General features: G+C 42.2%; 1 protein-coding gene across 8 annotated transcripts in view; it reads right to left on the bottom strand.

Moving 5' to 3' along the window:
• Pxk (PX domain containing serine/threonine kinase like) overlaps positions 1–18,781 on the bottom strand; it is a 71,731-nt gene extending 52,950 nt beyond the window's left edge. For 7 of the 8 annotated variants that reach the window (XM_055599042.1, XM_055599043.1, XM_055599044.1 and 4 more), the window contains exon 1: positions 18,591–18,781. In XM_055599042.1, coding sequence (XP_055455017.1) covers positions 18,591–18,692 — 102 coding nt within the window. In that variant the 5' untranslated portion in view covers positions 18,693–18,781. Of the gene's footprint in view, positions 1–15,918; positions 16,088–18,590 lie in introns of all 8 variants that reach the window. The other variant, XM_055599045.1, reaches the window with a different exon arrangement.
• Between the last annotated feature and the right edge of the window lie 5,338 nt (positions 18,782–24,119).

Here is a 24,119-nt window from a genome sequence, read left to right as displayed (position 1 = left end):
ATATGAAGATGGATAGATATATTTTTTTTGATGTTTAGAAAGGAGGGGCCTTTAGAGATGGCTCAGAGGTTAAGAGCACTGACTGCTCTTTCAGAGGACCAGGTTCAATTCCCACCATCCACATGGCAGCTCATAACTGTCTGTAACTCCGAGATCTGACACCCTCACATAAACATACATGCAGGCTAAACATCAAATACACATAAAATATAAATAATAAATGAAGGAAGGAAGAAGGAAATAAATCAGAAGAAGCTCTATATCACAGAAATTAAAACCTTTGCATGGGAGGAAGGATACTAGTGAACCAAATACCCAACAAACCTCAAAGATCTTTCCCTTTTCCCTTCCTCTCTCCATAAGGGCTTAGCTCTTTTATATCCTTGGGCATAGTACATACTTAACCTGAGTCTCTTGGGATTCTAGATTTGGAGAACCATTTCCTCAGTAAGGGGAACGGAGTTTTGTGAGCAACAGCTACCTTATCTGGGATGGGAAATACCCTGTTTGTCTCCAGTGCTGTGCCAATTCTCTGAGTTCGCTCCCAAGCTCACACACTTCTCTACTAGCACAGGTCCTTTATTAGAAGAGCCCAAGAGAATGCACCATACAAGCGGCCATGCTAAGCAAACAATACTTTTCTGCTCTGAAACTTTCCGGAACTCCTACTGACCACAGGTTAAATCCCAGTTAACCTTTTACATTTTTGTGCACCCTGAACAAACTGACCCAACCTTTTCTTTCTATTTAATCCCTCTCTTTCAGACTGCTGATATCCTAAATATTCCTGTTTTATGCCTCTCAGCTTGCTGTTCCAAATATTTAAATTCTGGAGTGCTTAGCTTTTTAAATGTTAGCTGCTATTTTCATGCTGTATCAGTGTTTGGGGAAATAGCTCTCACCAAGCAGATTAAGGTCTTGAAGAGCTAAGATCATACATTTCTTATGTTACAGATCCCACCCAATATAAGGTGATGTCAGCAGCAGAGACAAAGCAAATAATTGTTGAAGGGCATTTGTCACCTGATTGCTCCCTTGGGAATAAGAAATCCTGTGCCAACTATGAACAGATAAAATCAATGTACTCAAAAAAAGTAAAAATAAAGCTCCATGAGATCTCTAAGTCTCAGACTGATTATCGCTCTAAAAAAATTAACATTCAAGTTAGGTATAGTAACACGCACTCAGGAGGCTAACACAGATAATAAGGTACTCAGACTGTCAAGCATGTATAGTCTTGATGGTACAGCAGGAAGACTATAAGCTTCAAATTAGCCTGGCTACACAGAGAGACTTCCACTCAAAGAAAAGAAGCTCTTTTAAAGTTCAAACTTAGAAAGTCACATGGTGCAGCAGCTGTAACTCAGGCAGCAGCATCCTGAGGGGCACCAAGTCTTCTGAGGAAATCTCAGAATAGAATGATTCGTTCAGCTCACTGGCCACCTGCCTGGCTACTCACCAGCTCTACTATTCACTTACAATTAATGATTACTTTCATAAATAGTCATCATTTATCAGTGCTTTCAGTGCTAGGAGCTACTTTCATTATATGTCAATGGCTGTGCAAATCAATAACATGCAAGAAAAATCCCTCAAACAAATGAAAACCTTAAAGATTTTTAAAGGCATCTAAAGAACCACAACTGTCTTAATATAAATTCTTACAGGTGAGGGAAGCCAAGTGTATTTCCTTTTCAACTACTGAACTCTATTTTAAACTTCTAACTAATCAGATCATAGACCCTTATACTTTATTCTTCCCAAAACAAAATTCCCCAGTTTGCTTTATGCAAAACCAAAGAGTGCATGTTCACCTTGTTCACAGAATAGTCAAGGAAAGCACTGAAACCCACTCTGATCCCTGCAGTGAAAACCATGATCTCGGGGCCTTTTGAAGCTCACACTCTCTCCTCTGTGGAATGGTTGAGAATGATCTCCCCGCAGAAGAGCTGGTCTGCACAAAGACTTCAAAGACAGATGATGCTCCAGTTAGACATTCCACAAGGAAGCACTCTGACCTCTTCTGACCTTAGACACGATTACAGAATGGATGTGGTTTGTTTGTTTCTCAGACAGGGTCTGTCGCCATGTAGCCAAGGCTGACCTAGAATTCATGATTTTCTTGCCTCAGGCTACCAACTACTGGGATCACAGACATTCATCACCTGGATGTATGTTAGTCAACCCTTGGAGGATTTTATAGAATAGTGGCCCTTAAATTCTATAAATTAAATTGTATAAGTTGCTAAAATGGGAACTCAATAGCTAAACCCTTACATCAAAGCATAAACACACAAAGACTCCTTAAAAAAGCTGTTAAATGAAATATGACTTTCACTTATTTGTTCAGTACTTCCTCAATGCCTCAAAGCTGTAGAAATGGATGCACTCAACACAAAGATCTACCTGTCACATACTAGGAGAATGCTAAGCAAACAGACCATGGCCTGATAGCAGTGCTGATTTTTCTGTGGTTCTGGAGCTCAAGAGGTTGACTATCTGCACCCAAAACTGACCTATGGGCTACAGTGTCCCCCTCTTTGCTACTTCCCTTTATTACATTGCTTCAAAGACAGGCTTCCTATATATCCTGGTGCCAGGACACTGGGTAACCACAACAGACACCCTGACTCAAGGCCCAACTGCCACCTTCTGGTTTACTGGCCTAATTTTTTTGAGCCTCAGTTTACCCCTCTGCACAATCAGATCTTTCCAATGGGTTGTGGTGAATACTGGATGAGAACATGGTTAAAGCTGCCAGTACAATGGCCAGGCTTCTTAATTTTCAAGATATCTGTAGGTGAATGTTTGTCTCTGTGGCAGAGGAGACGATAAAAGAACTGTTAAAGACCGCCTAAAGACAAAAACAGCCTTTCTCTTCTGCAGAGAGAACAAGTCATTAGCCTCTACCTTTTAGGCAGTGTTACTCTAGCTTCCATGTCTCTGGTTCTTTCTCATTTTACCATATTTTCAAGTTATGTTCAATTAACATGTTACTTTTATAATAAGAAAAACTAAATTTTTGTTTGTTTGTTTTTCAAGACAGGGTTTTTCTGTGTAGCCTTGGCTGTCCTAGACTTGCTTTGTAGACCATGATGGCCTCTAACTGACAGAGATCCACTTGCCTCTGCCTCCTTGAGTGCTGGGATTGCAGGCATGTACCACTGCACCTGGCATGGAAAACCAATTTTTTAAAAGAACGTTTATTTACAGTGTGTGCGCGCGCATGTACAACTTTGTAGAGTTGGCTCTCTCCCTCCATCGTGCAGATTTCAGGAATTGTATGCAGGTTATTAGTCTTGAAAATAAGCACAATTACTGGCTGAGCCATCTCACTAGCCCCAAACCAGTTTTTTTTTTTTTAATTTTTTTGGTTTGTAGGCTGGGAGTATTGCACAGTGGTGGAGTATTTGCCTAGCTAGACTGTCTGGATTGTACTTTGTGCAATCCCAGCACTGAGAAAGAACAAAACACAGTGGGAGTGGGAGTGGCTACACTTGTAACTTAAAACATGCTGCTTTAAGTAAGAATTCTGAGTGGTAAGAACGGAGATTCCTCATCTGTTACCAATCAAAAATATAGTTGATCCATCTGTTTTTGTTTGTTTGGCTGGTTTGTTTGTTTTATTAAAAAAAAAAAAAGTTTTTCTGGGTAACAGTCTTGGCTGTCCTGGAACTCACTTTGAAGACCAGGCCTGCCTCTGCCTCCTAAGTGCAGGAATTAGAGGTGTGCTACCACTGCTCAGTCACCGCTTGGCACCTTAACTGTGCTGGGGAGACTAGGAAAATATAAGATAAAAATAAAGTAAATTAAAATTTCTATCTGTATAAGGACTGGTAATATAGGTGTGGGGGATGCTGGGGTATAGCTCAACTGGTTTACTCTCCAGCACCATGTGAACACATATGGTGACATACCTGTAATACCAGCACCCGGTAGGGACAGCAAGGAGAATCAGAGGATCACAGTCATCCTCAGCTACATAGGGAATTCAAGATCAGCGTGGGTTGCATGAGAGCCTATCTTAACGGTGAAAAAAAATGGTGGAAAAGGATCTTGAAATTATGGGTGAAGTGTCAAGCTGCTAGAGTGTTATTTCCTAGTTTTAATAATGGTTCTCACCTAGAAGAAGAGTTGAGCACACCAACGTCTATTCAACCCAGTGAGAATGTCAGTGTCTTCCTCACACATGAACTCTATTTCATAACCAATCATGCATGTCACTATGACATTACACACCTGCTGTCATAAGCCTCTTCAAAGGTAGCAAGCCCCTACGCTCTGTCGATAATCCCTCATTTTATTCCATCTCCCGACAAACGGCCAAGGCTCAGAGACAATCAACACCTTAAACAGCCACTCAGCTCTTAGGTGGAGAGACTGACTGGCCTCTATGATCCAAGGACATAGCTCTCCTACTCTATGACCTTAGGCAGATGCATTCACACTATGTAGTCTCCTATCAGTGAACTCAGGTCAGCCGAATAGGCAGAACCCGTCCATCAGGCCAGGAGGATGTGGTCTATACATAGCTGCATGGTGACAGAGTGCTCAGAACACTGACCACAACCTACTGACTTTAGTGCCCCTAGAGGTTTCAGTCTACCTCCTATCACATGGACACAAACTGCTGGAGTGAATGTTATCTGGGCACCAGAGGAGCTATGTCTAAATAGAAACGTTATTTCCCTCCATAATGTTAAGTAAACCCTATTATAAAAATTTGGCAGGTCTGGAGAAGCAAGAGGGGCAAGGAAGTCGGCTCATCAGTAAAAGATGTTTTTTGCTCTTATAGGACAGGGACACAACGCCCTTTTCTGGACTCTGTAGATACTGCGCGCACACACACACACACACACACACACACACACACACATTTACAAAAATAAAAATAAAAAGGATTTTTATATGAACATTCATAAAGCAGTCATCAAGCTTAGGAAGTACTCTGAAATTTAAAATGCAGTTAATTTCACCTGTACAAAATGGAAGGGCATCATCCCTGAGGCTGCTCTGCTTCCCTTGATGTTAGTATCCCAGGGACTAACAACTGCTCCTCCAGGGGCTTTCTCTGCCATACTTAACAGCAAGGCTCACGGAGGCACCAGGACTAGGTCCTGCCGCTCATAGGCCTGGCCAGCCTGGCCCTCTTGCTCAGTCCTTATCACCAGTTCAGCTCTCTGAAGACTGCAGTAATCTAAGGTTTAACATTTCCCTGGTGGCACTACACACACGGGACTACTGAGCCCTCAGATATGGGTAGTTTAGGTGCTGAAATTTTAATTTAACTAATTAAAGTATCTCAGCAAGGCAAAGCGGGCACATGTATGTAACCTCAGCCCTGAGGCCAAGGCAAGAGGATGGAGAGTGTGAGGTCATCTTAGGCTACATAGTAAGGCCCTGTCTCAAGTATTTTAAGTAATAAAGTATACAGTGACTACCGGACTGGCCAGTGCAGTTAGACTATCTGCAGGTTTAAGTACTTATGAACTATTTAATGAAAGCATAGCGTACATAAGTGTGATGACTTGCTTTTCCTCCATGCAATATACCCTGAATCTCTTTCCAGAACAATACATTTGACATTATTTTTAAGATCTATATCAGTGCTGTTCAGTAGAGGAGCCACATGGTTAGGGATCGTCTGAAATATTACTGGTCTGAATTTCAACTGCTATAATCAGAAAATACACACTACACTATAATATTTATATGACAAAAGGAGTGTAAAATAACAATTTTTATACTGATCGCAAATTTAAATATTTTTGATATATTGTATTAAGCAAAATATTTTAATTATTTCACCTGTTTTGTTTTTTAATATTAATTTATTAGCAACAGAAAGAGAGAATGGTGTGTGTGTGTGTGTGTGTGTGTGTGTGTGTGTGTGTATGTGCACACACTCAGACATGCCATGACACATAGGTACATGTGGAGGGAAGGTCAGAGGGCAACTTCAGAAATCAGTTCTTGCCTTCTACCAAGAAAGGATGAAACTCAGGTCATCGGGTTTGCAGAGGTAGTGTTTTAAGCAGCTGGCCATCTCGGTAGCCCTCTTTTCACTGTTGTTAATGTAGCTACTGGAAAATGCAAAATTCCATATGCCACTAATGCTACATCTTTATTGGCTGGTGCTTTCCTCACCCTCAGGTACATGTGATGAACTAACTCCATGGCCGTGTGGCTGTGGGGAGAACTGAAAAAATGGTCACCCAAATGACTGTCTGGCTCTGTGGTTCATAGGGGGACTTCCAAGTTGTTGGTATCTAGGTTGCTACAGCTATCAAACATACCATTCTGCAGGTCTGATAACAAACCATTCAAAGTTCACAGGTACCATGGAAGCCATTCTGCCACTCCCAGCCCTGAGGTCTAGAACAACTACCTTGTTTGTACTCCATTTTCTTCAAGTGAAAATGGGCATTAGTAAAATACAGACTCAGACAATTACAAGGACCAAATGAGAAAAACTAGAAAAACATGACTTTTTTATAAAGTAAAATATATACTTAGCATATCATCCAGAAATTTTACCCCTAGGTATTTACTCAAAGAAACAAAAATATATCTTCACAATGACTTTACTCAAATGCTCTAAACAAAATATACCCAACTGGAAACGATCAAATGATTACATTGCAGTAATTAACAGGAGAATAATATTCAGTAATAAAAAGAACCTTGGAGCCAAGCTCACTGACATGTGCCCATCTTCCTAGAAATGTGAGGAGGCAAAATGATCATTTGAGCCCCCAAATTCAAGGTCAACCTAGCAATGAATTGGGACCATCTCACTGAGATCAGGGGGAGGGGTAGGCAGACATAAATACTATACCCTATGAGGTTTTACTTAAGAAAAGTGCCCTACAAAAAATGAATGTTAATAACAACAAACAGACAGTAGTAGTTGCTGGGGACAAGAGGAGTATACTGACTACAATGGGATGCTAAGAAAATGTTTGCTCTATGGTGGAGCATCTTTTGGGTCTTGATAGCTAGGTCTTGATGAAGCATAATTCTCAATTTTCTGAGAAAGTGCCAAATTGATTTCCAAAGTGGTTGGACAAGTTTGCACTCCCACCAGCATGTGCTGTCACTTGAGTTTTTGATTTTAGCCATTCTGATAGGTGTAGGATGGAATCTCAAAGTTGCTTTGATTTTCATTTCCCTGATGACTAAGGACATTGAGCATTTCTGTAAGTGCTTCTCAGCCATTCGACATTCCTCTGTTGAGAATTCTGTTTAGCTCTGTACTCCTTTTTTTAATTGGATTATTTGGTTTGTTGGTGTTTAATTTCTTATATATTTTGGGTATTAGCCCTCTGTCAGATATAGTGTTGGTGAAGATCCTTTCCCAGTCTGTAGGCTGTCATTTTGTTCTATTGGTAGCATCCTTTGCTTTACAGAAGCTTTTCAGTTTCATGAGGTCCCATTTATTAATTGTTGATCTTAGAGCCTGAGCTGTTGGTGTTCTGTTCAGGAAGTTGTCTCCTGTGCCAATGAGTTCTTCCCCACTTGTTCTTCTAATTGACTTGGCGTTTCTGGTTTTAGTTAAGGTCTTGATCCACTTGGACTTTAGTTTTGTGCAGGATGATAAATATGGATTTATTTGCATTTTTCTACATGTAGACATCTGACACTTGCTCAACTATATTCACAGCAGTTTATTTCATAATACTCAGAATCTGGAAACAACCAAGATGTCCCTCAACAGAAGAATGAATAAAGAAATTATGGTACATACATTGAATACTACTCAGCTATTCGAAACAAGAAAACTGGTCTGGAGAGATGGCTCAGTGGTTAAGAGCACTGTCTGGGGCTGGAGAGATGACTCAGAGGTTAAGAGCACTAGCTGTTCTTTCAAAGGTCCTGAGTTCAATTCCCAGCAAACACATGGTGGTTCACAACCATCTATAATGAGGTCTGGTGCCTTCTTCTGGCATGTAGGCAGGATATTGTATAAATGATAAATAAATAAATCTTTTTTTAAAAAAAGGAAAAAAAAGAGCACTGTCTGCTCTTACAAAGGACCCACGTTCAACTCCCAGCACCACATGGCAGCTCACAACTGTCTGTAATGCAAATTCCAAGGGATCTGACACCTTTACACTAATGCACATAAAATAAAAATTAAATAAACAAGGAAAACCATGAAATTTCCAGGAAAATGGATAAAACTAGAAAAGATCATCCTGAATGAGGTAACCCAGACTCAGAAAGACACGCATGGTATATACTCAAAAGTGGAGTATATAATACAGGATAACCATATTACGATCCACAGACTGAAAGAAGCCAAATAACAAGGAGGACCCTAGGGAGGATGCTTAATTTTCACTCAGAAGGGCAAATAGAATACACTGGAGGCAGACATCCTACCAGAGATGTCCTCTGAAAAACTCCACCCAGCAGAGAATTGAAGCAGATGCTGAGACTCACAGCCAAACTTTGAGAAGAATGCAGACAATCTTATGGAAGAGTGGGAGGATAGAAGGACCTGGAGAGGACAGTAACTCCAAAAGGAAACCAACAAAGCCAACAAATCTGGGCCCAGGGGGTCCTGCAGAAACTGATGCACCAACCCAAGGATTATGCATGGAGAGGACCCAGATCCCCTGCTCAGATGTAGCTATAGGCAGCTCAGTCTCCACCCGGGTCTCCTAGTAAGGCAAGCAGAGACTGTCTGACATGGACTCTGTTGCCTGCTTCTCCATCACTTCCCCCGGGCAGGGCGGCCTTGCCAGGCCACAGTGGAAGCAGATGCAAGCAGATAGGAGAGACCTGATGAGACCTGATAGGAGGGAAGAAGGGCAGCTATTAGGGAAAAGGGCTCTCCCTTTTGGAGGACTAGGGGAGGAGAAAACGGGGGAGAAAGAGGGAGGGAAAGTGGGTCAGGGATGAGATGAGGGAGGGGACTATGACAGATATATAAAGTGAATAAATTTTAAAAAAATACATTAAGTCAAAAAAAGAAAAAATAAAGTTAATTTACCTCATCAGTATTGTTTTTTCTCAAGTTTTTATGTATAAATTTTGCATCTTAAAAAAGAAAATGTTAGCTTAGAAAATATAACAGTAGATGTGTCTTTTTGCAAATTTATCAGACTATATACTGAAAAATAATTAATTTTATTGCATGTAAATGATATTTCAACAAATTCAACCTAATAAGAAGTGAGGAGAAAAGGAAGAGGGGGAAAAAAAAAGACAAGAAATTAATGATTAATGTGAAGTATTTCATAGCTTGGCAAATAACATCAACTATATGAGAATCACCACACTCATTTCAGTGTTATTCAAAAGGTCTAGAAATAAAGACACCCACCCCACCCCCAATCCTTGTACTATTTCTCTAGTCACCTATCTGGTATACCTGTCCCTGCCCGTCATCTGGTCAATTTTTCCTTCAATATCCTCCCCCCACTTTTCCTGCCTTCTCCCATCTTGTCAAGGACCAGAGATGCATCCTAATTTCACTGATCCATGACATCCCTGTCCATCCTTTATCCACCTCATGATAAACTATATCCCAGCAGCAATGATATAGTTATATAGTAATGATATATGATGTTTTAGGCTTCCTAAAACATCACTCTCATGTACTATACATCTGCTCAAGTGTCCTCAATGCTGCTCAGATCCCAATCTGCATCCAAGAGATCCCACAATTGGCTCCAGTCTGCTGCTTTTCCAAATTTAGCCTGACACCACAATGAAAGAATACAAATGAAAGTACAAAGGCAGGAACCAGCTCTATCTTGCTTATTCCTGTACCTCACATACCATGTGCCCAAAACATGTAGCACGTCTACAGCAAGCTATGGAAAAATATTTACATGTATGACAACTGATTACCTATCTGATTCAAAAGGCTGAACATGACTAGGCATGCCTGTGGCTCCAGCACTGGGACCCTTAGACAATCAGACCCCAGGAGCTAACTGTCTGGCCAGCTTAGCCAAGTCAGTAACTTTCAGTTCAGTGAGAGACTCTTTCTTCATAAGGTGGACAGTGAGAGACCAGGACGCACTGCTATGCTCTGGCCTGGGTATGGCATTACATAGCAAATATTTTCAATGTTCATTAAGACCCAGGAAATTCTTGAGAGAGATGCCTTAAGACTCAGAAAGGAAATGATTCAGAAGTCTCGAGAAGTACTTGAAATTTACCAGATGCGCAAGGCCTCTCCCTCTCCAAGTTTGTATGAGCAGTAAGGACTGTGGAAGACTCAATTGATCTCCAACCAGTCTAGCTATCTATAAGGGACTCTAACCAGCAGAACCACCAAGAAGAGACATTCACTGACCTGTCAAGCTGCCTGGGAGTCATGAAGAGAGCTCCAGGGCTGCAGCTTTCCTGAGCCATTACCCATGCTGCCTGGGTGGGCTTTCGGTGATGCAGCTGCCTCTGAGTCTTCTCTGATCATGTTAGTATTCCCAATAAACTCAGTGGCTCACCAAGCTGGACTTTGGTGGTACTGTACTGAGGTTTGTCATTAGTTCCTTATCTGGGAGTGAATAGATATCTGTGTTGTATATCCTCCAGAAGAATGTCACACAACACATGGGCACACACATTTACCTGCATGAACCACACACACTCAGAGAGAGAGAGAGTAAGAGAGGGGGAGAGGCAGAGAGACAGACAGAGAGAGAGCAGCAGACAAGCTGAGCATGGTGCCTGCCTGTACTTTCAGCACTAAGGAAACCAACCAAGATAGGAGGCAGAGAGATGTAAGTTTTCAGAGAATGCAATTTGCAAGGAACATAGAGGTAGGTCTTAGATAGCAAGATGAGGAAGGCAGGACTACCACACCTCAAAAAGGAAAGGCTTATGTAGGAAACTTCAGAGGTATTCTGTGGTCAACTGGTATGTCCCTAGGCTTTCTCAAAACCTAACAAGGGCATTCAGCATCAGTTAAGTAGCAATGTGGGAAGCAGAGGCTATTAGAACACACTACACACTCTTCCTATCTTGATGACTTTGTCCCATCTGGGAGTATAACACAACTTGTAATGTGGTAATGTGCAGGACATACAGAAATGCTGACTATGGCAAGGGACTGTCCATTCTCTGTGTGCTGTAGACTGGTGGGCTCCTCTCCATGGGCCAGACACTTGAGGTTGGTGTATACAGACCTACTTCTGGCTTCATTTTCCCTTTGCTTCAGTAACGAAAGGGCTCAAGTGTGCAGGGCTAAAGTGCAATGAGTCCCTGGGGAGAATGGCAAGCCTAACAGGAAGGCCCTGAATAAACAAGACTGCTTTCCCTTTTCACTTATAAAAGTGGCTGCTTGACACTTTTAGATGCAGCATTCTCCCATATCAATACTCCATTCACTTCCTCCCTCATCATGGTGTGGAGTGGGGGAGTTGCTCAGCAAATTAATGAGGAGAAATGACTTCTTGCTCTAAACCATATCAAAGAAATGTAGAAAAACTCGTTTAAATGTTGGAAGCAAAGATGCTGTGACAAACAAGAGGAGCCATGGGAAGGGCTCATACTGCTTTCTGGTCTGGAACCCTTCATCCTTCCCCTGGGTCAGTAATCAGTCACCTGTGCACACCTACCAAAATGTGTATGGAAGATGCAAACTACAGCAGTTTGTTTTCTTTCTTACAGTATATAATCTATCTAGTGTTTTAAGTATAGTTTTTGTAGAATAATATGTACATGGCACTATACACACACCACAGTATACACATCACACCGACTAACATGAGTTAACTCTTCAAGCTTACAGTTTTAATTTTACTTTTCAGTGTGTGTGTGCATGTGTGTATCTAAGCATGTAGAGAAGCTAGAAGCTGACATCATGTGTCCTTCTCAATCATTCCTCTGCCGTATTTTTTAAGTTGGAAACTCTCAATGAACCTAGAGCTTATTATTTTAGTTAGGTTGGCCAGCCAGAGAGCCTCTGAGATCCTCCTGGCTCCACACTTCTTAGCTCTGGAGTTATAAGTACGCTTTGTCACATCCAGCGTTTATGTGGATGGTAAAGATTTAAATACAGATGCTCATGCTGGTTGTTGCAAGCATTTTATCTACTGATCCACCTCCTCAGCTACAGTCTTTAGTTTGTTTCCTCAAAGTGATTTTTATCCTAAGATCCACAGCTTGAAAGACTTCATATCAGTGAGTCTCTGAGAGGCTTACAGACAGGTATAGAAGTGTATATAGAAGGAAGCTGTTCTGCCTATGAATCTTAAAAAGGAGCTGGATCACAAGAGCAGAGAGCTTGTGCGTGAGTGTGTACTCTGAGTTTAATATCCTGCAGTGTTATTAAACTTTCTGGAATATAGGGGGCAGGGCCTGGCTGCTTTGGAAGGTAATGAAAACATTCTAAATTGTACAGCTCTGTGAATAGACTAAGAACCACTGCATTTCCCACTTCCACCAGGTAAAGTGTATGATTTGTGGATTATATAAAGCTATTGCAAAAAGAAAAAAAGTGTAAAAAAGGCTTTCTGGGAAGACTTCTGTCACAATGTGGTAGAATTCCCAAGCTGACATATAATACATTAACAAAAGAGCATGTCTCTTAGCCACAAGAAAAGACTGATTACTCAAGTATTTGAAAGCAACAGCATCGTTAAAGTTCCTTTTGGCTTTCAACTGTGCTCTTTTTAGGAAGTATGAGGAAATACTGGTATCTTACTCATCACTAGAGATGGTCAGACTTCCCTGAAGTTTGCTAATCAGCAGCATCAACTGGACACTAAATTGTCAATCTGCAGAAAATTTCTCCTCCAAAACCCAAGGGTTTACTCAATATAAAGCATTTGTGTCCTTAGTCAAAGTCTCAACCTGAAAACAAAGGACAATGGCCTCTTCTCTGAAGAGACAGCACACTTTAATCTCCCCACTACGTGGCTAACCAGAATGACACCCAGCTCAAGAGCAGGCCCACGGAGGAGTTTCCACCCTAGCACCCACTTGAAAAAGGTGAGATACATCAAGGCGCAGATCGTACATGCTTGTAATCCCAGCACTCTGGGAGGCAGAGGTGGGCAGTTTGTGATTTCGAGGCCAGCCTAATCTACAAAGTGAGTCCAGGATAGCCAAGTCTACACAGAGAAACTCTGTCTCAAAAAAAAAGGAGAAAAAAAAAAAAAAGAAAATAAAAAGAATAAAGTCAGATCAGCAACTAGTTTTAATGGCACCACTCAAGAGATACAGATAGGAGGGTCACTAAGGCTTCCTGACCAGTCTAGCTGAATCTGAGAATTCAATGAGAAACTGTCTCAAAACCAGAAAGGTAAGGTCTGAGGAGATGGCTCAGCAGTTTTGAGCACTTGTTCTTGCAGAGTACCTGGGTTTGATTCCCAGCACCCACATCATAGCTTACAGCCATTTGTAACTCCAGTTCCAAGGGGTTTAACACCCCCTTTTGGCTTCAATGGGCACCAGGTACATACGAGATAGACATATTTACATATAATACATAAAATAAATAAATCTAAAATAAATAAATTAATTAAAAATAATTTTTAAAAGGTGGTTGAGCCCAGAATGGTAGCAAACAAGTTTAATTTATCACCCAGGGGGCAGCCATGTAGATCTTTATGAGTTCCAGACCACTCAGAGCAACACAGTAAAACCCTGTCTCAAAAATAATTACTTAATAAACCAAAAAGATAGAGAACAATAAGAAGACACCCAACTTTACCACACACACAGAGAGACAGACACTCACAGACAAACACAGACACATCATATAAACATACACAGATAAACAAAAATACACACATCTACAGACATACAGACGTATACACACATATACATACATAAATATGTATATAGAGAGAGACAGTCACACACAGATACACACACACACTTCCAGTTGAGGTCCAGGTTCCCTTTTCTCAGAATGCCAAAAGCTGCAACATAAGGAGCTTCATTTCCTAAGAAGCCCTTAAAAGCCTCTGGAAACTTTGAAGGAAAAAACATTTGCCTTGCAGTGAGAGTCCTGAGCTTGGCTCATGTGTTACAAATGAACACGTTCAAACTTCATTGACTGTCTGTATTTTGAACATTCCATTGACTATCTGTATTTTGAACAAACTCAAGATCATTATGGAAGGGATGGTTGTTTCTGCTCTTCTAAGCAAGAACAAAACAGTCCTGTCCCAGAACCCCACACTTCCTCGTAGGAACATCACGATGTTCTTATTTCCCTATTACAAGACACTTCTAATGAGATAATGCTCAAAAGAGGTGACAGATGAGGACTGAATATCACCGATCCCTAAATCAGGTACAAAGAGAATGTTTTTCAATAAAAAGAGATGATTTAAAAATGTCTAAATGAACTAAATTACCAGCCTCTAAACACACCCAATGGGGGGTTTTCTGACTGTGTTTATCAAGTCCTGTACTGGACGACTGGGAAAAATGTGCAAATAAGCAGAAGATGAGTGAGGGGAGTCCCAGGAAACAGCAGTCACCATTACCTTATAGCAGTGTAGAAGCGCTGCCATTACCTGTAGACAGTCAGCCCTTGCTTATGCAAATATCTTCAGAGGAATTATTTACCAGCATTCAGTATAATGCGGACTTCTCAAGAAACCTCCAAATACTATCTGAAAAGGAAGTCAAGCTAGATAATTCTGACACTGAATACTGGCTTACCTTAACATTTCAGGCTCTGAAGACAATGATGTCTTATTTGACATCACACTTGAATAGGCATCCTGGAGATATATGAACAAAGGCTTCAGGGTTTGTTTTTGAGAGGAGATTAAAGACCTGGTATGAATAGAATTTTGTTTTGTTCTGTTTTGTTTTAAAGGTCACTAATTAAGAAACTAAGCTCAGCAAGCCAAAAAAAAAAAAAAATCATATTGCATCTATACGATGGCAGATAACTTGAGCAAACCTTAGAAAACAAAAGACCTCAGATTCAATACAAGAAAAATTCTATGAAAGCTGCAACTGTCTAGTTCACTGCGCCATTAAAAAATTGTTTATGCTACAAATATCACACAATGATCTTTTACTTCAAGAACAAAATGCACCAGACGCAGAGTAAATGGGCTCTAAGCCAGTTGAACCTGCAGAATATTAAACAGGAGAAAGCTGAGGTGAAAAGACTAGCCACACTGACAGCTTCCCAAACAGCAACAAGGAAATGTGCATACTTGGTAATGACCCTCTCCAGCTGCCGCTTCCTCTGGCTTCTATTTCTGTGAGGCCAGCATTTTTTATAGTCTGTTGATGTTTGAGTTTTCCCCTTCATACAGCCAAGAATTTACAAATCCCCTCTCTTATTTCTCTTAAACTTGCTTACAACTCACCTGTTGACAGTTTCCTCATAATCCCTTGTTTAGAAAACCTTTCTTTGAATCCTGCCCCTGAATGCCCTTCTCATTTTGTGAAAGTGTCATTTCCTTGCAGTCTTGGTCTGGCGGGTCCTCTGCGAATGTGTGTGTGCATGTATGTGTGTTGGATTACAGGAATGCTGGATTACAGGAATGCCCAGCTATGCCTAGCTTATTGCCTGCACACTAAGGATTCAACCTCAAGTCCTTGTGCTTGCAAGGGAACACTTCTAAGCACTTAGCTATCTCTAACCTCCTGGTCAATTTCTTAAATTTTTTCCTTATTTATTTTATGTGCATAGATGTTTCACCTGAATGTATGTCTGTGCATCACTTGCCTTCTTGATTTCCAGAGGCCAGAAAAAGGCATTGGATTGGACTGGAACTGAAGTTACAGAAAGCTGAGATCAAATGGGGTGCTATGAATCCAACCTCTGTCCTCTGCAAGAACAAGTGCTCTTAACTGCTAAGCCATCTCTCCAACCCCTTCTGACCAATTTCTTGAGGCTAAAATCATTGTGCACCATTTAAAAACAGAAAGAATATACAAAAGAAAGCTATTCAAGCCAAAGCCAGGCAATGAATCACCTACCAACATGCACCCAGCCAGCCAGCCAGCTGCTCATCCGAGTATGTCTTTTTGGGAAATGACTTTGTGTTCCTCCATCCTCCTGGTGTCTGTTTTCTCCCCACACAATGTTTCCCTTCATAAATCCTAAGTCATATTTACCCTATTAATTTTGAGCTGTAAATTCTGTTTCCTAAGACAAAACAATTAGACACATTAAAGCAACTATGAACATAACTGAGCTTACTTGCAGTAACATACTTAAGTGCAATTAACTCTCTACACAAAGGTTGCTAGAAAATAAAGAGATCCAAGAAAGGAACAACCTTACAAATACCTCATAAAGATAATTTTTTTTTCATCCTTGTAACAAGAGGAGAGCAGGTGAGAACAGGCACTGATTTTTCCTATTTACATATAACAAAACTAAAATAAAAAAGAGGGGCCTAGTGGTTTGTGCTGGTGCATGTCTGTAATCCCAGCATTCAGAAGGTAGAAGTAGGAAGACCAGCGTTCAAGGCCAGCTTCAGCTACATCAAAAATTAAAAAGAGAGCCAGCAAGATGGCTCAGCAAGTTAAGGCACTCACCTCCAAGTCTGACCTGAATTGGACCATCAGAACTGGCCTAGTGGAAGGAAAGAACTGTTTTCTCAAAGCTATCTTCTGACCACCACACATTCACCATAGCAGGCAAGCAACCTCCACACACATAAAATAAACAAATACATATAAAAAGGGGTAATTTTAAAAAATTTGAGTGAGCTAGGCAGACCCCCTGGAAGGGATCTCTGTAAGTTCAAGGCCAGTCAGGTCTACATATCAAGCTCCAGGCCAACCAGGTATACAGAGAGGGACCCCATTTCAAAACAAAGCAAAGCAAAAGGGGGGGGGGGAGTTTTTCAGTGACTTGTCCAAACAAAGTCACATGACTGTCAAATATGATTCCAGACCTGACTAGCTGACTAGCTTGCCTCTTCAAATCAAAGGACAGCTGCTACCATGTACTCCCTCCTTCCCTCCTTGTTTCTGTCCATAGCCAAGAAACAACGTCCTAGAAAGCAGTATTTTGAAGGGTGCATCTTTGAACTTTGACACATGATTTCCCTTCAGCCAACAAACTGAAAATCGATCTTCAATCTACTCAACAGGTCACAATGCCACACATTACTTTCAATAATTAATGCTTTCCAAAAACAATTTCCAACTATTACTGTTTTCAAGGGACTTACTCATATGAGTAAGTAGTTCAAGAAGCTTGTATCAGTGTATGCTTTTTCTCAGTAAAATTTAGGGCTGATGCAACATTTCTCAGTCTCACACTTCACAGCTAAAATGACAAGAGCACAGAACAGTCAAAAATTAAGCAAGACAACGCTACGTTTTTTGTTCCACATCTGCCTCTCTTGGTCTTCAGTGAGTCATTGTCTTTCCTGTTCAGTCATCATTGTGGAAAAAAAAAAAAAAAAAAAAACCACCTACCTTTTTTTTTCTTGCCCTAAAATAATTTTGTTTGTCTTAACGAAAAGCTCTGTAATAACTATGGAATCCCATAACATTTCTTACCACTTAACTTTAGCGCTGACCTCTGTTAGTAGCCCAGAAGTCACATTGCTCTGATTTTCACAGACATCACTACACAAACAGGAAAAGGGACCCAAAAGTGAACGAGAATTGTCCCTCCTGTCAAAGTTTGGCTGAGAGGAAGTTACAAGATTTATAGTGGTGTCCATATGGCCTAGAGTAATAGCTACGAGGAAGGAAGGCTTTGTAGGGGAAGCGGCTTCTGAACATGTAAGAGCATCCATCTCTTACGTATAAAATAGACCGAAAACACCCTAAGAGGCTAGAATACATACTTGCCAGTAATCCAGTCAAAAATTTAATTTGAAAGAATGATTACTTCCTGCCCTAAACTTGGGCTCTTTAAATACTCTGCAACAAATTACAAGTTTAACAAACTCAGGGCTATTTGGTGCCTTCTCACAAGTTTCTAGAACAGGACTTAAGATGTTAGCATAGGGAGACCAGGTGCACTGTTTAAAACGATAGTCCTTTCTTTATCTGAGGATGGATGCTTTCAACGATCCAGGACCTACAAAGCAAGAAGAAACGGGGGGGAAGGGGGGGCCAAAAAGTCCCGCTTTAACACAACAGAATGAAAGATGCCTTTAAACAGCAAGCAGAGGAACTTGAACACACACACACACACGGGGTGGGGGCTATTGTAGGGCTTTAGCCTCCAGATGATGAACCCCCAAACACTGCAGTGATAAACAAACAAGCCTCTGAGTTGGAATCTGATTTGCTGGCCTGACAAAACAGCACAATCTAAGGAATCCCACGCCCACCCCCCACCCCATTCATCATTTCCTCCACCAGGCTAGTCGCTCCCAGGATTTTACCGGCTGCCTGGGCTTACGGCTCGCAAATTACAATGCAGAGAGCGCCCGAAGCGTGGCGTTAAAGCCCCAAGGAAGACTCCGTGTAGCAGAGATGAAATGCCTGCCTTTACTACCAGCACCTACTTCCCTAAGCCGCCCGGGGGTCAGGGGTGGGATCGCCCGCCGCCCGGGCCGCGGCCGAGCGGGAGGGAGGCTGCGGGCACACCTGGCCGGCGCCGGTGCCCGCGCCCGGCTCGCCGCTGGCCTGCGCCCGGCGCCCGCCCTGCGCCCCGGCCTCCCGCCGCGGCCGCGCACCGTGTGCGACTGCAGACTCTGGCTCGCCTCGACGGCCGCTGTCAGCGGCACCGTGTCGTCCAGCAGCACCTTGCCGGCCGGCGGCTTCTCCATGAAGGCCATCCCGGGCCGCCGCCGCCGCCGCCTCCGAAGCCGGCGCAGGAACCGAAGGCGCCGAGACCCGCCACCCGCCGCGTCCCGCCGCCGCGGCTGTCAACGCGCGCCGCCCCACGCGCCGCCGCTGCCCGCCGGGTCCTAGCGCCTGCAGGCCCGCCCGGCCCGGTGACAGTCGACACCCGTCCGCCCGACCCGCCTGGGTCCTAGCGCCGAAACGCACGACGGCGTGGGTGACTGGGATCTTCCAGTGTCCGCTATCAGAGGCATTGTGTCCTTCTGTTGGCACCAACTGGCCGCTACATCGTATACCCAGTACTGTGAGGACCCTGCCTTGGGCTCAGGAGCACAAAACTAAGCCATCACTACCAGGTCTCAAATCTAGACACTGCATCGTCTGAGCCTTGGCATCCAAACGAACTTAACTTTTCAGGTGAACCTTTCAGAAGCTCATGAGGCCCTACTACTCCCAATCACATCTTCTCTACCCAGGGCTGAGCCTGCAGATCAGACTTTCTAGACCAAATCCTGATTCAGATCTTGATCCTCGAGAGAACCTAGGCTCTGCTCCCTCATAACTGGATCCCACAGTGTTTGGCCCTGGAACCATTAAGCAACTAAGAGCTGGGATAGAAAAAATAACTGATGAAAAGACTTCCCTGCGTGTATGCTTGGCCCTTAGTTGTCCGTTGAGCACAAAAGTCTTCAAACCCAATGACCACTCAGAGATCTTAGACTCTGAGAGTCTTCAGTCCTAGCATTCTTGGCTCCAAGAGCCTCAAACTTAGAGCCATCAAACTTGAGGATCAACTTCTCAGCACGAAATCTACCCTGCTTACTTTAACCCCAGAGCAGAATCCTTCAGGACAATAATGGAATTAAAACTTAGATCAGATGACCAGGCCCCTGTCTGGGCTCTGACATTTACTTAAGCTGTGTGACCTTGAAAGTCATTCACACACACACACACACACACACACACACACACAAAGAGAGAGAGAGAGCTCACTTTTCCATCCACAAAACCAAGTAAATATTTGTATACAATGTGTAATAGAAATGCAACAGGATGGGAAAGGACCTTCCACATATTAAAAAATCTCAATATGTGTTCCGTCCTGACAATTCACAGAAAAGATTTCTAACTCTTAAGTTTGTTTGTTATTGTTTCATTGTTTGTTATTATTTCATTCATAAAAACAAAGCTTCTTGTGAATCCACCGCTGCCACTGCAAGCTGACATGGTAGCAAAGGTCTAGATTGCACTTAATGGTTAACTTCCCCGGAGTTCGACCTTACCAGGACTGTTGGGCAACACTAGGCAAGCAAGTGATAGCGACCGATGGCCAACGCTCAGTAGAGGGAGATATGGGGAATGTAACTTCTCAATTTAACCCTAAATAAGTGAGACCTCTTCCTACTTCTCACTTTTATTCCAACATGATTTAAGGCAGCAAGCTGTTAAAGCCAAACCATGTGTCACTTCATGAGGATTCTTTCCTTCCATTTCTTTGTTTAAAGGCAGAAAAGTATTTCATTGAGTGACAGAAACCCAAATCTTGCATTATTATTCGTGTCCTGGTGGGGATTGACCAAGACAAGGTCATACTCATATGCCACTGGTGGGAATATAAATTGGCCCAATCCTTAAGGAAGGCATTAAATCATTCAGCAATTATTTGCTGAGCCTCTACCATGTGATAGGCTGAGTGTGCTGGGGTTTAATAACACATATGAAGGGCTTGAAAATTCTCACCCGGAGGACTGTAATTCTGCCTCTAAGAGGGTTATAGTAACAAAGTAATAGGGGATTTGTGCAAAGGTATAGCATATAAAGACAAGCACCTAATCCCCAATATAAGATTACATAAATCATGGTATAATCATTCTTTTTTGCAAGGCTAAAGCCCAGATTATTCACTGCGGGTGTAGCTCACTGGCAGAGAATGTACTTGACTTGCACAAGGCCCTGGGATCAATCCTCAGCACCAAAACAAGTTAAAGAATGTCTACTGATGTTCAAGAATGTTCTTGATCTAATAACTGAAAAAAGCAATACGTTTATCTATAGAGTCAAATATATTTACAGAAAAACACTAGTAGGAAATAACCAAAATGTTTCCTGTAAGAAACAGAATTATGATATATTTTTTATATTTTCCAAAGTCCCTTTAATTACAATTATTTTTTCTTCTTTTTTAAAAAAATTATTTTTATATTATGTGCATTGGTGTTTTGCTCGAGTAAATGTCTGTGGGAGGGTGTTGTATCCCCTGGATGGGACTAGAGTTATAGGCAGGTGTGAGCTGCTGTGTGAGTGCTGGAAATTGATCTTGGATTCTCTGGAAGAGAAGCCAATGCTCCCAACCACTGAGCTATCTTTCCCATAATTACAATGTTTTACTTTTATGATTAAGAAAAAATTATATAATCAGGGTCCAGGGCTCTATCAAAGCACAAGCTCAAAAATATACATTTCCAAGGTTCAGAAGATGCCACTCTGAACCTAGCAAATTGGTACTTAGCTCCATTTCAAGTGTATCTACACAAACAAAAAAATTACAGTTATGCTACTTGAAGACTTTCGATACCAAGCGTCCACAAATGAAAAAACAGAAAATGAGTGGGATTATTTTTTCTGGTTATAGTGCTGAGGCTTGAACCCAGAACCTTACGCATGCAAGGCAAGTGTTCCACCACTAACCTATACTCCATGCAATCTCCCAATAGTATAAGCAGAAGAAAAGCTTGTCACAGAGACAATAACTACAGGTCGTCTGTATGGGGTACCGAAACTGAGACACTAGCCACCATAGGAGCATAAAAGATAATTGAGTGATGACAGCTAGTGGACTTTTGGGCAGTTTATGAAAGATGTGGTGTTTGAACAGGGTCTTCAAGAGCCCAGAGTCTTTTGCATGCTAGCTATACTTTCAGCCATTTATGCTTTTATCAAAAGCCTACCCTTAATCACAGCACTCTGGAAGCAGAGACAGGCAGATCTCTGAGTTTGAGGCCAGCCTGGTCTACCCAGTGAGTTCAAGGACAACAAAGACTATGTAGAGAAACCCTGTGTTGAGAAACAAAACAAAAACAAAAGCAAACCCTCCTGAACCACTGAACATACACTAGATGCCAAATACTGTGTGAGCAGAAGAAAGTGAAAAACAAGACAAAGGCCACCTACTGCTGTCAAGCTTCTTAGGCACAGAAGCTAGAAAAAAAAATGGCATAAAGGCACAGGCTTTGGATCTACGCAGCCTGAAGTAGCAGAGACAAAGACATGTGATACGCTGGGCAGGAGGTGTTGAGCAGAAGGGAAAGGTCTTCACATCCTGCCATGACAGACCTTCTCTGCACAACCAGGTTACACAGTCTCAGAGGCTTGGAAACTTTGGGGAGCCACTCCAACTGCAGTGGTCACTGACAGACGCTTCTTTCTGTAGGGTACTACTGCAAAGATGGAAAGGTGAGTAGTGGGTGGATGGAACTGTGGGAGGGGAGCAGGAGATGAATATGGAGGGGGTGAAGATGGAAAGCATTGGTTTGGAAGAGGGCTGCCATGAGAGGAAAAGAAATCAAGTTAGACTCAAGAACTAGGCAAAAACATGCCTTCACAAATCTGAGGAAGAAATTCGGGTGCCGTTCCTGGCTCAGGTGCACATTCCACACCAGCTTCAGGGTTTACCAGCAGCCTCACTTCACTTTGCTTCAGCTTCCTCACCTGTGGGATGGAAACTGGGGCAGCTTCGGCAGGCAGATTACTGAAGGATCTGAATTGTACTAATACTGGTAATGCCTGAGCCAGAGGCTAAGAACCAACTGCGGATTATTAGATACAAGGATATCAGCAGGGTCTTTCATGGAGAGCAGGGAATTGGAATGCTTTTCTCTCTGGAATTCGAACTGAAGACTAGAGCTGCACATGTCATGAAATGTGACTTGTCTTCTTTACCAGGAAAGGGAAACTGAAAGTAAGAAATATTTGATGATAGCCCCAGACAAGCTCAGCATTTCCTTCTCCTTCTTCTGGTTCTTTCCGGAAGCCTTTCAGTACAAACGCTTTTGCTAGGCTTATTTCTTCCCACCTACCTCAGTAAGTTCCTTGTCAGCAACCCCCAAGACACAGCAACACAATGACCAGGCTGCAAGCACCTGCTGCACAACCTCAATATTCATCTTTTGCTTTTTTGGAGGGTGGAGAGGTCTTGGCCTTGAACTCCTGGGGAACCAGTGATGCTCTTGTCTGAACCCCTTAAGCAGCTGACTGTAGAGGCTTCTGTGCCTGGCTCTGTCTGGCATCTGAAGTGGCACAGGCTGACTATGGAGAAACTCTTCCCAGGCCAGAGCTGATCTAAATCAAACAGACTTGGGCTGGATAAACTGATAAAGAATGAAAAACAGTCATTTTTTTTATGCATAGATATAACTACTTGGAGGCTAGCAGAACTAAAAATTTATATTCTGCTATGTTGCCAAATGTTTAGACAGCTCGTGGGTTGTTTATCTAACAACCTGAGGTTTGGCCAGATTGATTGAACATAATAGATTTCAGTACGGAAATTTCTAGGCCTGACAACTGCTGTACAAAACCAGATCACAGAAGCTTGTGAAAACTCAGTATTTCCTAAGCAGGGTAGCCTTACAACTCTAAATGACATTATTTCTTTAAATATTCATGGTCTAGATACTAAACAATAAAATTTAACCCAGTTATTCATATGCTGACATTTTCTACGGTACGACTGGGAAAATCTATCCATGGGCATAAGGTCAAAACAGTTAAGAGCCACTTTAGAAACAGTTTGTGAGCCCAGCGGTTGTGGTGCCTTTAATCCCAGCACTTGGGAGGCAGAGGCAGATGGATCTCTGTGAGTTCAAGACCAGCCTGGTCTCCAGCGTTCCATGACAGCCAGGGCTAAAACAGAGAAACCCTGTCTCAAAAAACCAAAATAAATAAATAAATAAAGTTTGTGAAGCCTATTAATCTTGTTTGGCTGGTGTACATGTTATTTGAATTCTCTTCTACCTGGTCATTCTGCTCCAACTCCAAACTTTTGTGAATATGCTGAGAATCCTGCTCTTTGCAATCAAAAGAAGAAAGCGCCCAGAGCCCTGAGATTGGAGCTGTTCGCAATCTCAGGCAGCCTAGGACTAAGGGCACAGCACCCTGATTCTGCTGACCTGGAGGTAGGTAATCACCTGCACTGGCACACGAAGTAAAGCACATAGTCCTAGCAGCACAGATGCACAGAGTGAGAGTCAAACCCTGGAAGGCTGTTTTACTATAAATCCTTAATAGATGTGATTTAACAGCAATTTTCTCAGAAAGTAAATTGGTCTGTGAATTATATTCTAGGAACATAAAAGAAAAATGACTTATAGTTTGGCACAAAATGAAAACCTGTGGTACTGGTATGCACTTAGAGATCTCTT

The sequence above is a fragment of the Psammomys obesus genome, unplaced genomic scaffold (genome assembly GCF_907164565.1).
Source record: "Psammomys obesus unplaced genomic scaffold, mPsaObe1.curated_primary_1811, whole genome shotgun sequence".
NCBI classification, from domain to species: domain Eukaryota; kingdom Metazoa; phylum Chordata; class Mammalia; order Rodentia; family Muridae; genus Psammomys; species Psammomys obesus.
Note: the sequence above shows the minus strand (reverse complement) of the source record. Positions and strands in the feature narration are given on the sequence as shown.